At 39.0% G+C, this 14,147-nt stretch overlaps 2 protein-coding genes across 2 annotated transcripts; both read right to left on the minus strand.

Annotated features, from left to right (window-relative positions):
- Positions 1–480: 480 nt before the first annotated feature.
- On the minus strand, positions 481–10,783 carry slc27a1a (solute carrier family 27 member 1a). The gene is made up of 13 exons (XM_079456596.1): positions 10,478–10,783; positions 10,190–10,357; positions 8,557–8,951; positions 8,263–8,427; positions 5,652–5,721; positions 5,470–5,561; positions 5,269–5,378; positions 4,196–4,405; positions 3,975–4,101; positions 2,192–2,329; positions 1,818–1,982; positions 1,591–1,737; positions 481–1,508 (listed from the first exon to the last, which is right to left on the minus strand). The coding sequence occupies exons 2-13, from the start codon at positions 10,354–10,356 to the stop codon at positions 1,351–1,353; spliced, it is 1,944 nt and encodes a 647-aa protein (XP_079312722.1). The 5' UTR covers position 10,357; positions 10,478–10,783; the 3' UTR covers positions 481–1,350.
- Positions 10,784–12,169: 1,386 nt separating this feature from the next.
- On the minus strand, positions 12,170–13,361 carry ptger1c (prostaglandin E receptor 1c (subtype EP1); the record flags this gene model as incomplete). The annotated part of the gene is made up of 2 exons (XM_079457483.1): positions 12,170–12,391; positions 12,483–13,361. The coding sequence occupies 2 exons, from the start codon at positions 13,359–13,361 to the stop codon at positions 12,170–12,172; spliced, it is 1,101 nt and encodes a 366-aa protein (XP_079313609.1).
- Positions 13,362–14,147: the final 786 nt, after the last annotated feature.

Genomic DNA, 14,147 nt, shown 5'->3' on the forward strand with positions numbered 1-14,147 from the left:
ATAAAAACATAACACTTAATGGGGCGGTTCCCAGACAGGGATTAGTTTAAAACAGGACTAGGCCTCACTGAAATATTTTAAGTTAGTCTCGGACTAGGCTTAAGCCCTTTTCGGGAAACCGCACCGAAGATGTCCTAGGTCTTTATACACATCGGAAGACATATCTATATTATATTGCATTTCTATCAATAGAGCCTCCTGAAAATAACACACAGCACCTTTAAAGGTTCTAAAATATACATTTTCTTTACGCAAAACTATTTGAAGAGTTTGTTTAAATTTTTTTTAGGATGTTATGTTTTTAATGTGTTTTTTTGAGTTGTTATGGCTTAAATCAAAACAAACCAACTGCAATTCGATTGATATTAATTGGAATGCACAATAAAATCATGATCATAAGAGATCTCAATATGTAAACAAAGTTTGTGGTCAAAATATTTCTTATACAATAAATCATGTCAGAAGAATCACACTCAAGATATGAATAAGTGTAGCAGTAAGAACATTTATTCATTCAGAAGTCTTCAGAAGATTAATACGATTACTCAATGCTTATCTGCATCATATCAGTATCATGGCACTGGAACAACTCTCCGTTATCACTTATGATTGAAGCTTAGGGAGGTCAAATCTAAGGCACTTTGTTTGTGGCTATTTGTAGATACTCAGTATCGTTCCGTATGCTAAAATAAAGTCACTTTGGGGATTAAACGCAACAACTAGACATTTTAATAAAAGTTTGTGTAATAAAAGTCTCAAATCGGTTAACATTCACACATTATCATATTTCAGTTGTCTAGTGCAGTAGTTCTCAAACTTTTCATTGCAAGGCCCCCTTCGTGTGAAGTGCATCGCTTTGTGGCCCTCCAAATAAAGACTTGTAATCTTAAACTCAGAATTTTAAACGTAATTTAAATAAAAATTTCTGGTGTTCGATTGCATAAAATAAAAAAAGTATATATTTCATAAAATGACACAAAATCTGTGCTCCCGCTGAATCCATCTGGGGGACCCCAGTTTGAGAACCACTGGTCTAGTGGTATAAGCTTAATGTCAAATAGAAAAATAGACCTCATTTTTAATCTTGTCTTTCGACAGTAATGCCTTTAGTAAAACCGGTTGTACACAACCATCTGTTCAGAATCATGGATTAAGAAATAACTTGCTCACTATTCTTTCAAATGTTGCATATCAGTTCGTCATTTGCAAGGCACAGCTTGTGCTTTCTAATACTAAAACCTCTCAAATGCAATACTATTATTAAAAAATTTGTCTAATACTAGTTGGACAAATCTATTGGTTACGCTTGCAATACGTCCCAGATGGTGGGTTTGGACTCCATTCTTCATCTCAAAGAGATATCCGGCCTTCTTCGAAAGCATTATACATCTCTTCGGTCACAAGCTCGAATCGGCCTGCTCTTGAGTTAAAAAAGTAAATCTGGTCATTTGTGAGCCGTGGGTCGTACCCTTCCCTCTGCAATCTGGTCTTCTGAATTTTAAACGTTCCTGTGAAAGTAGGAAATTGGGAACATGAACACTTGAGACAGTTGTTAATAATAGTTAGGACATTTCGGCCGTCTTCACTAACCTGTGGTATCAACACACGGTGAGATACGTAGAAACACCGGCCGTGCATATGGAGGCAGAGCTTGCTGAACCTCCTTCAGGAAAGATTCACAGTTAAAACGTCCGGTTGAATCAGCGATGGCAGCCATTCCAGCCTTCCCCTCCACACCTGAGGACACAAACACACACACTTTATATCTCTGAAGTACATGTTGGTCCTCCAAAGAAATGTTTCTTTTATTTCCTCACCTGGTACAGTTACTCCAAACACTGCCACATCAGTCTGTCCTAACAGACCGCTCAACGTTCCCTCCACCTCGGTAGTTGAGACGTTTTCACCCTTCCAACGAAAAGTATCACCGCTGCGGTCCCGGAAATACATGTATCCAAGTTCATCCATCACCAAAACGTCACCTGAGAGACACCAACCAACACAACTTATTGGCTTGAGCAAAAAATAAAGAAAAATATGATCGCCACGGTTGTTAGCATGTCTGACTCTGTACAGTATTAATGTCTTTAGATACAGCTTGGGTTCTTCTTAATTGAAATTCACATATTCTAATCTACAGACAAGACTTTTGTGATCCAAAATGTCTAGACATGGATGTTTTTCTCGGCACCTGACAGATATGCAGAGTCGTTTTTCTTGAATACATTGTGGGCAATCTTCTTCCTGGTGGCATCCTGATTGGCATAGCCGTCGAAGCGCCGCAGAGGATCCTGCTGGTTGATTCTCCCCACCAGCAGCCCAGGCTCTCCTGTGAGCACAAACAGAATAACTAATCCTACACGCACAAATGAAACAAGCTGTAGGGGAGGAATGTCTGTTGATTTTCCTTTGCACATTTTAACAATTATAAAATCGATAATGAAAATAGTGGTCAACGACCTGTCAAGGTCTGACAATGTAGTATGGAATAGGCTATCATACTACACTAATTGAAAACATAAATACGTCTGCAGGGACGTCATCTCCAACATGAGTACTGAAAACTGACCAGCGGATCATTCACAATAACAACAGAGACGGTTGTCTGTCACACATGCTCAACATTAGAATACATGAGCGAGTCATTTTGTGTGTGATCACTGACATCAGGGAAACAATGAAGAGCAATCACGCGCAGTCGAAATGTGATAATGTTTGCATTAAAAACACACGCATTGAATCATTATTTAAACAGCCATGAAAAGACTCATGCAGAACTGAAGAACCTACAATCGCTGAATGAAGAGAAATGCGCTTGAACTCAGACACAATATATTTGTCTATTCACTTTTCTATTAGCCTACGGGATTGACAGGGAATGTCTCAAACACTGACGGTTTTTGCGACCGCAGCTCTAGAGTGTGTTTTTGAACGAGAGGGGACTGCAGCACACATTCCCAGACACGATCGCCACCTGTGATTATAACCTACTGTGCACGCACAACAATATTGTACGCCTATAGAACACTCGGGGTGGGGTTAGGTGTACATATAAAAGTACAGTGTAACAAAATGTAGTGTAGGTCTAACCAGAAGAAAATATCTGTTAAAGCAACAATAATACGCATTTATAAAAACATTTAGTTTTGCGGCTGAACAAAATAGAGAAAAGAAAAAACGTAGGCCGAAATATCCAGCGCCTGCGCCTCTCCCTTAAGGCTCGTGCTCACTCTAGCTCTTAACAAAGGACGATCGTGTAAGCACGCAGGTTGAAACTAATATATATAACAAGAACAGTTCAAAACCAGCGAACCGATGACAAATGACGTGCAGGCTCCGTGTGATGCGCAAGAGTGGCATTGTTTCTTAATTGTCGGAGATCACGCAAATTGGCTCGTGCGTGTTTTAATGGAGAACTTTAAATGCAACAAACTCTTCATATGTGAATGATAAGCGAAATGATCTCTCAGTAACCGATGATGTAGCTCACGTGGACCGTCATCTGACAGGTGTTCATATCACTGAGGCTGAACAGACTAACATTCAAATGACTACTGTTATGCATACAATAATTCCAGAAGAATTCTCAAACTACAATGTTTAGATGATTGGTCAAAAAGTTATATATATATATATATATATAATATTAGTGCATTATGAATATTTCATGATAATTATAAACTTGATGTGAAATTGTTAACATAATCTAAATTAATGAATATTCGTTTTTATGGGCACAAATATTCGAATATGAAATTATTGAAAAATGCCCATCCCTAGTTTTGACCCATAGAATGTATTGCTGGCTATTGCTACAAATATACCTGTGCTACTTATGACTGGTTTTGTTGTCCAGGGTCACATATTTAAAAAAGAAAAGTGCATGAAATGAAACTAATATAGAACATGAGGTTCACAGATAATCAATAGATAAATAACTCAAACAGAAAAAGAGGTTTTGAGTGTGAACATACCAGGTTGACAAGTCACACACAATCCATGCTTGTCTCGTACCAGTTCCATGGTCTCCTCATTCACTTTTACCAACCGGATAGGGTACACGTTTGGCAGAATGCGACTGTTAAACCCACAAGCTCCAACCTGGTGTTAGGTAAGACAGGCTGTTTATTTCTTCAACTAGATCAATAGTGATAAATGTGCTTTGTCATTTCACAGAGTAACACTGATATCTGACCTTGCCGTCCATATTGGCAATGCTACAGTTACACTCTGTAGCTCCATAGAACTCTCCGATCTCTTTTACTCCAAAACGCTCCATGAAAGCCTCCCACACGCTGGGCCGTAATCCATTCCCAACAGCTAATCGAACCCGGTGCTGACGCTCTGACGGGCGCACGGGCTGAGACAACAAATATCGGCAGATCTCCCCTATATACTGCACAACCTAGACAGAAAGAAGAAGAAACAGACTGCTGCATGAGTATTAACGTTACATGTATTACTGCTTTTACATGTTTACAAATGTTAACGTTTTTTTAAATAACGAATACAATCAAGTGTCATTGAAGGTGGCATAAGTTTGGCATCTGTCAAAACTACTGGTATAAACAAATGCTAAATATAAGTACAGAAGCTTTAACAACTAGAGCTGTCAAATGATTTATCGCATCAAGAACAAAAGTTTGTGTTTAAAAATATGTCTATGTTCTGTACATATTTGTTTTCTATTCATAAACACAAAAACATAATTATTTGTGTAAATAGATGCATGTACAGTATGTATCTATATTTACTAATAATTGAAATGATGTCAAGGGTCAGAGACGTTAGGATGTCCCCGTCAAAAGAAATTTACAAAAGTGATTTATGTCAAGTGATTTAGCACATTAAATGTAAATGACATGTCTACTTTATGGTTTAAGTTTTTGGAGAATAAAATGTCAAGATTTGGTTGAAATAGTGTTACATTGTCATTCAGTGTAACACAATATTTATGTACAAATTCTGACTTGTACATATTAAAATAAATAAAAGATAAGGGAGCATATTACATTTACTGTGCTTTAAATGAGTAAACAAATATTATTGACAAATGGGTGACACCTAGGATAGTGGCAAACAATTCTTTTTTTAATTACAAGACATTAGCATTTGGTGTGAAAGTAATTTATCTTTTAATATGTCATGAACTGATTTCTGTATAATATTTATGAACTTACCACATGCATTCATTTTTTTTTCTAAATAAGTTTTATCATTGTGGAAATTATTATTAGTCATGGAGGACCTCAATACAGCGTGACTTACAGTGCAGTTGTGTTTAATGCAGTCTTCCCAAAAGCGACTTGCAGAAAACTTTTTCTTGACCACCACGGTTAAACCCTGAAGTAAACACTGGCCCACCCCCATGATATTACCTGTTAAAAACACAAACAGCATACGTCCAGCAATCTGTTTAACTGGTCAAGAAGACAATGTCTCATATCATTGGTCTTGTGCGAGACACACCTGCTGAATGGTAAAGGGGTAAACAGTCATAGATAATGTCATCTGGGCGCATCCGAAAAGAATGGTACCCAAAAGCAGCAATCCTGAAATACCTAGAAAATCAAAATGTTCATGAAAGCGAGCCTACTTGTACAAAAACATATTATCTTTAAGAATAACAGATTGGATATGAGGAAACTAACCGACTGTGCACTACTATAGCAGCTTTAGGGAGTCCTGTGGTGCCGGATGTGTAGATGTAGAACAAACGATCTGAAAGAATGTAAAAATAAAATAAATAAACAGTCACAGAATCCCGACTGTTTGAAATATTTTTGCATGTTATATACACTGACAAGTATTGCAATAAAAATGTGATATTGTGCCTGCGTTCCTTGTAACTTATTAAAATGTAGAATAGCTTAAAAAGTGGCAAAATATATATGATTATTGTAGTCAAAAGCATTCACCAAAACAATATGCTGAAAAACAAGCTACTTCTTCTGTCTCTCTTCCACTTCATTTCTTTCTTCACATTTAAACATATGTCTTTAAACAGGTTATCGTTTCGTATCATCTAAAGTGGTCTTGACAATTGAATGGAGGACCCCCTGACAGACTATCAAAGCATCATGAGAGCTGACACGGCTCCTTTGAGAAAATACCTCCCTGCGAGATGCAAATGAAAACGGCGAGTCAATTCTGAAGTGTGCCTGTGATAAATTCTGTAATATGCAATCCACAATCTCTGTAATGAAGAGAGGAATCTTAAGAGGGTACAATAAACAGAGCTACCCCTCGAGATCAAAACACACTTTATCTGTAATGTTTTCTTGTCCTGCAAATGGATTCAGATTAATTGTCTGGAAGTTTCACAACTGCTTAACCATCTGTAAAAACTTCATGGTCTGGAATATGAACGGCTGCCACAAAACCACCATTAAAGCAGAGTATATTAAATAAATGCAACACTTCAGTGGGTTGATGGTCTAGGAAATTTAGACATCACAATTCTGGGAATATTATCTGATTCGTGAATCACATGGTCGATTAATTTTAGTTCAAGGGTCATATTAAGATTTCACTTCTGCCACACCTACCAATGGGTGGGTGAAAGTCACATTTCTTACTGGATTTTTACCTCAGGACATATAGTTTGTTAATGATTTTCACAGACAAACATTATGTCACTCTCAGCTCAATACAGTGCCCTCCACTAGTATTGGCACCGTTGGTAAATATGAGCAAAGAAGGCTGTAAAAATAAATCTGCTTTGTTTCTCCTTTTGATCTTTTATTCAAAAAAATCTACATTTCATTAAAGTAAAACATTTTGAAGTGGGGGGAATATCACATTATGAAACAAATATTTTTCTCTAACACATCCTGGTCACAATTATTGACACAATTTCTGGAAACTTATTTTGCATGAAAAACAGCTCAGAGTCTTTTCTTTTATGTCTGACGAGGTTTGAGAATATATGGCAAGTCATCTGAGTCCATTCCCTCATACAGAATCTCTTAAGATCCTTCAAGTGTTGGTGCTCTTTTATATTCAGTTCATCCCACTAATATTTTATAGTGTTCAGATCAGGGAACTGTGGCAGGATCTTGATCTTGCGTTCGGTGACACATTGTTTTGTTGATTTTGAAGATGGAAGATCTAACCACGACCCATTATAATATTTCTAGCAGAGCAAGTCAGGTTTAGATTTTTTATTTCATGGTATTTGATATATAACATGATGCCACTTAACACGACCGCTGGTATAAAAGTAGGTTCACAACAATTAAGCTCTGGCGACATATTTAACTGTGGACATTTATCCCTGTGTGCACCAAACAAATCTTGTGTTATTGCTGCCAAAAATACTATTTTCCATTTCTTATGGTCCCGAGTCCTGGTTGAAGTTCCACTATGGCAGATGGATATGGTGGAGTTTGTTTTTGCATGAGAGCAGAAGACTTGTTTCTTGAACAGTGTCCCAAACAACTTGTGCTGATGAAGTGGCAGTTTCCCTTTATTTTATTAAATGCTTTCTGACCCCACAATTCAACGGATTACTGCAATTTTCATCTGTGCTCTTTGAAGAGTCTTTGGCGACTCAAATTCTTCTCCTCGCCGAGACAATATAGACACAAATCCTGTTTCAAGCTGAGTTTCAACATCTCCAGTCCAATACAACTTCTTAATCATTGCACTGATGTTGGAACTTTGTATTGTTTTAACTATTTCCTGAAAGCCATTTTGTGTAGCTCAACAGAACTATATTATCTGGTTTTATCTATTGTGATGAATGATTAAGGGGGTTTCGGCTTTGTGTAACTAATCATCCTGTGCAATAAGAAGTCATGACTGGACAGCATCATGTTTCTATTCACCTTGGTGTGGTAAGAAAATGTAAATATCAATGGGAATATACTTGAGAGATATTTTACTCATAAGAGTGTCTAAGGGTGCAAATAATTGTGACCAGGGTGTAAAAGAGAAAATCGTTTTTTCATAATGTGATATTCCCCCCACTTCAAATTGCTTTACTTTAATGAACTGTTGTAATATTGTAGATTTTCTGAATAAAAGATAAAAAGGAGAAACAATGTAGATTTATTTACAGCCTTCTTTGCTCATATTTACCAACGGTGCCAATAATAGTGGAGGGCACTGTATATGGGGACCGATCCAACCTGTCACCTATTAAATCTGCAGCAGTCAGATGTTGTTGTTGTTTACTCCACACTTGCATTAAAAACATTTTGCTCCTTGTTGTTGAGGTCTGCTCTACAGGTAAACCTTTGAATTTTCTGTGGCTCTCACCATTGAAGCCCTTGGTCTGGGTGCAGAGAGGTGGGTGTAGGGGAGCAGATGCCAGAATGGAGTCGAGAGGTTGAGACTTCAGAGCTGCCAACTGGTCTGGTCTAATATCGCCCGTGTAGAACCGGACCATGGTCTCACTCAAAGAGGGGCTCACTTCAAACACAGCTGCAAACACACAGGAAGGCATACACAGTCACTTCTGACCTATGTGTAACACAAGGCTACCGTGTAGAGCGGTCATGTATTTCAGTACATTTGTGATGTGACCTGACACAAAAGATCTTTATGACTCACCGTCTGCCAGCTCTGCTCCAAACACCAGCGCTCGAGATGCAGACGCACCCATACAGTGCAACAGCGAATCCCGCCGGAGGTTGAAGTTGATCAGCGCAGCCTCCACGCCCACTTTGGCCAGACCGAGCCAGAGCGCCACCTGGAGCGGCCGGCTTTCCATGAAAAGCGCCACCACATCCCCTGAGTTCCAGCCCTGGCTCAGCGCCCAGTGGGCCACCGAATTGGAGATCTGGTCTAACTGGGCGAAGGTCCATGTTTCACCGGTGGCTTCATACACGAGCGCTGGTTTGTCTGGGTGCTTAGCCACAGTTTTTGCGAAGATGGAGGGTATGTTGTCTCTGTTGCGAGCGTGACGCCATAGTGCGATTTTAACCTTCAAGAGCACATTCAGACCGCTGATGGACAAGAGAGGAAGAAAATTATGATTCACACCAGCTGAATTAACACCGAAACACCGTATTACAGTTGACCTGATTTAAGAAATAGTTTTAAGTCAGTGGCAATAGCCAAGTGGGACACGTTGCACAATAGCGCAATGAGCCACCCGAGTTTGAGCTTCAGCTCGTGATCCTTTCGGGACTCTCATTTTCGCTCTCACCCCCCATGAATTCCTTATTCCTTTCTTCACTATACAATCAACTAAAGCAGTGAAGACCAGAAGTAACGTTAAAAATACTTTATATAAAAACACTTATCAATACAATTTAAACCTAGACTAAATAATACATTTTGGTTTAATCTATTGCACGGCTTCAGAAAAAGTGCAAAATTCACATGCGAAATTCACTTTCATAACACTTATTAGTTATTTCCATAGTCATATGCCCAATAGTCATTTTCACTCAAAAAGCGAAGGCGTAAGATAAAAACAGTATGGAAAAAAAGGAAAACATATATTTTTCTATTAACGACATTATTACATGTTTTTAATTTCTGATTATATAAATATATGTTATATATTCAAACTGTAAATAACAAATCGGTCAAATCACAATCATTCACTCCTCTTATTCGCTCCTGTTAAATTGGAAAGCTTGATTCTGATTGGTCAGTTGTCACATTTGCAGGTTCGTTATTCCCAGCATCAACCCGGCAAAACTTATAACACACGGTCACCCGGTTGCAAGAACTCATTTTGACAGGTTTCTTTGACACATTAAATATAAATATGTCTTTTAATAACATATATGACATTACGTTTAAATATCTTACTTAACGAACAATACTAATACGAAAAACTTAGTTAAAATGACAACTATTTATGCAAGCGCTGGTCTTTTTATACATACTTAAAGAACTTTGATTTTAAATAGTAAATACATCTGTTAAATTAAAACTAGATTAACAAGTAATAAATCACGTAAAAATATCTTTATAGAATCTAGAAGATTGTTCAAATGAACTTTAATAAAACAAAAATGTTGTCAAGTCAGTTCCCAACTCAACACTACGCAGATCTTTACTTGCCAAGTGTCAAAATGATCAAGTTTACGTCTGGAGCTTTGAGAGCATCGGTCCCCATTCACTTACAATGTGTTAAGCACAACCACCTCTGCTGTTATAACTGTGTTTATAACACAATTCCAATGTGTTTTGACACCATGCTGAGAAATGAGTAAACACCGACACTCACAAGATGTCCCTTTTAGCCGTGCGAAGGGCAACATATAAGAACTTCCACCCTCCAGTCCCAAAATACACCCCCAGACCCGCAGCGAGGCTCCAGGACCAGGACGCCCCGAAGAGACGGAGCAGACCCAGCGACCCGAGAGACAGCGAGCCGCTCGACACATAGCGCATCCTGAAACACACGAGAAATGACGTACACGGTTTAACACACTCGCTTCAGCTAACACACACACAACAGCATCAGCCGGGCAGTGTCGTCCAAACGATGCCGGTCAGAGAGCGCTGAACTCACCTACGGTGAGGCGAAATGCTTCAGATACGCCCGACGCGTCGAGACATGGGACGACCTTGCTGTTGTAGTTAGAGGTTGAGCACAGTTACGCCAAAACTACCGTCCTCGTCCAAAAGTAATCGAATAAAGAAGAAAATATAATCCCGAAAACGAGCTCGACGTTAAAACAAGAACATTTCTTGAGAAATATCGCGCTCGGTCCTCCACGCTTTTGACAAATATGTGTTTATCAGCAGCCACTTGGCGGCTGCGCAGAGCCACACGAACGAAGCCGGGGACGGTGAGAAAGGCGTTTCAAAATGGCGGACAGAGAGGGGCTGTTTTTCACAATAAAAGCGGGAAAGCGTGTTTTGACAGGAATGCGTTTGTTATGGCTGTAGAGCAGGAGTCTCCGACCTTTCACAAACGTGAAGATATCAAATCATGAAAGAGGGCTATTTGTTGATAAAATACTTTTATCACGTCAGTTTTCAGCACAAAGGACCAAATTGAATTTTCTTTCTCATATTTTTGCACTTGATTATATTCAAGCCTAAAACATGTGCTAATAAGAACATTTTCATGGTTATATTGTCACATATTCATCAAGTGTCATAAGCATTATTGTTGAGCCCTCTGCGGGCACCTTACATTGTTCATGCGGGCTACCAGGTGGCCGCGGGCACCACGTTGGAGATATAAGGACATTGATCACTGACCGATGAATCGCTTCGTATTTCACAGTTTTTGGGACATTGTATTCTGGGTCATGCACGGTTTGTTTTGATCGATAACTTGCGTAAAACTTGCTGAAAATATATCAACGGTAGGCTGTATATTGTAATATTTAATGCACAAAACTTTATGAGACGTTAAATAAACAGATTAACAGCTGAACTATATATAAACATAAAGGTTCCTCATGCACAGAAACACGTAACATGCTCTCGGATATTCTATAATTTTCCGGAAATAATTTAGGGAACGGTGCTCTATAATGTTATCAGACACTTGCAATGTTTTAATGCTACGAAATCATAAGTAACATTAATGTTTTAATGTAACTACATACTTTCAATGTTTCTGCATACTTCCAATATTACTCAATTCAGACGTTAGATTTCCGAGAGCACGCGAGGGCAGTATTATTCCTAACCAGTTCTCTTTTACACAGTTTGCCCTGGTAAACATAGTTCACTCAAAATATCATGCGGGATTATTTTATGACAAGAAAGGCAATAAACTGTGCAATACTAATAATAATAATAGTAATAATACAAAATAATTGTAGGGCCTCCTATTATTATTGTAATTATTCCTGTTATTATTATGCTTGCACTTTATTTTACAGTCCCGTTTCCCATGTACATACTGTGTACTTGTTATAGTAAATATTATAACCGTGTAATAACTAAACTATGGTACTAAACCTTAACCTAACCTTAGTACATAGTTACTTTCTAAATAACTTAAAAGTTCTGCAACTGTTAACATGTTCATGCAATGCTTTTTTTCTGTAACCGTAAATAAGCAGATCATTTGCATCTGCCGAAACAAATAAATCATTTTGATTTCTTTCTCTTTTGAAAGCTACAGTACACAGTTTGCATAATTGACACACATTTTTTGTTCAAGTATATTGACCACATATGTATATGTAAGTTCATAGTTCACAATTCAATGTAAACAGTGTAAACTGGTCTGTTTTATGTGCTAATCTCTGTAGGAGCTGCTCTGTGTGAACAAGACTCTTTCGGGCTGCAGCAGCTGCAGAATTCTGCGCAGGACCGCTCGCCGCAGGAGGATGTAAACCCACGGATCCAGAATCTGATTCCAGCTAGCGAAACGCAGGGCCAGTAGAAGCAGCTCCTTACACTGGAGCTCCAGCCTGGAGATCCCTTCATAAAACTTGATCACGGATATAAGGATGTAAATCTGCGTAATGAAACGGAAGAGGTTTGGCATTGAGATGTCAAATTAGACAATCATACAAGCAGAAAGACGTGTTGATCAAATGTTCACTTACAAGAAAGGGACTCCAGCAGATGCAGGACACCACGGTTATGACGGCCAACTGTGTCATCATCTCCAAGTCCAGGGAACGTGGGGATGAGGAGGAGACTGACCCTTGTCTCCGAGCGATGCTTGACTTAACACATTTATCCTTAAACCTCGCCTGGAGCAACTGTATCACACTTATCGTATTCGAAAGGACAGAGACTGTCAATGAGACAATCCCCAATGTGGAGAAAGCCAAGGCCAGGCTTGCATCTGCTGTGGAAAGTGAACCGTACACTGGCAAAAAGCACCAGGTACCGGGGAACTGTGGTTTGTATTCCCCCACGTTCAGCAGGGGGAGTCCCGCTAAACTGAAAGCCGTGGAGGCGATTAGCAGTATGGTGAGGCGGATGCGTGTGATGGTAACCACGGTGGAGTGCAGGAGAGGTTGCGTGATACCAATGCAACGCTCCACCGCCATCACGCTTCCCAGCATCAGAGGGCAAAGGCCAAAAAACACCATGCAAGCCCCGAACAGTTTACAGAATGCCTGTGGAGGCTCCAGGATCACTGGCTCCCCGTGATGCTTTACTTTTCCCAAATGAAGGTGCAGTGCCAGGGCCCCTGTGATCACGTGACCCGCCAGGTCACTCAGAAGCAGGGATGAAGCCAGCAATAGGAACGGGGCTTTGGCACGACGACGGAAGCGGGTGTAGGAATTGGCTAGGATGGCCAGTGCTGTGAGGTTTGAGAGCGTGCCGAGGGTCATGGTAAAGTAGGACATTCCAAAAGCTGGTGGGTTAACCAGAGCGGGAGATGTGGAGTTTGTGGTTTGGTTGTCGGAGCAGTTGGCCGTGAGATTGGGGTGGCATAATACAGTGAAGGAGGATGTGAAAAGAACATCCATAATGTGACCAAAGGACAAGAAATCCTTGCTAGGTGAATGCGATCTGAAAAACATGTCAAGAAGGTTTTTGTAGGGAACACTACACAAATGTTACAAAATATAACCAACAGAACATTTTCAACAACTGAAACAGGAAGTGCTTCAGGATAAATTTAAAATTTTCATTGTTTGATTTGAATATTTCATGGAAATTTGGCATCTATAGCACTTTGTCTTACTGTACATTCCAACATATTGATTACCTGGCTACACATCTGTTTAAAAATTATGTTTTCTTACAAAAAGAAACATTCCTCTAAATTATATATAGCAAATATACATCAGTGTAGTATCCGATATATTGGCTATACACTTCAAATAAACCTTTAACATCTGAAGAACCTTTCTGTTTCACAAAAGGTTCTTTGTGGTGAAAAAAAGGTTCTTCAGATTATAAAAAAGTAAGAAAGAGAAGTTTCCTTAAAGAATCTTTGACTTTATGGTTCTTTGTGGACCCTATATCCTTCTTATATATTTATATTATATAACAAAAACATGCTGACTCAGCAGATGCCCACTTTTACAATCAGTTGAGATATAATGTTTTCAAAATAGTCCAAAAATTGGTGACAGGGAAACACAACGTAGTTGGCTATTTGGCATAAAATGTTTCACTTGTAATTCAAACGTGATATTAAAAAATATGGTGACACTGAAAATACAATCTATAAAAAATGAAAGCCTTCAAATTACATTTAGCTTACAGTCATCTCTTTGCCAAGTGAAAAAAACATTTTGGCATCACAC

Source organism: Barbatula barbatula (genome assembly GCF_947034865.1).
Source record: "Barbatula barbatula genome assembly, chromosome: 5".
NCBI classification, from domain to species: domain Eukaryota; kingdom Metazoa; phylum Chordata; class Actinopteri; order Cypriniformes; family Nemacheilidae; genus Barbatula; species Barbatula barbatula.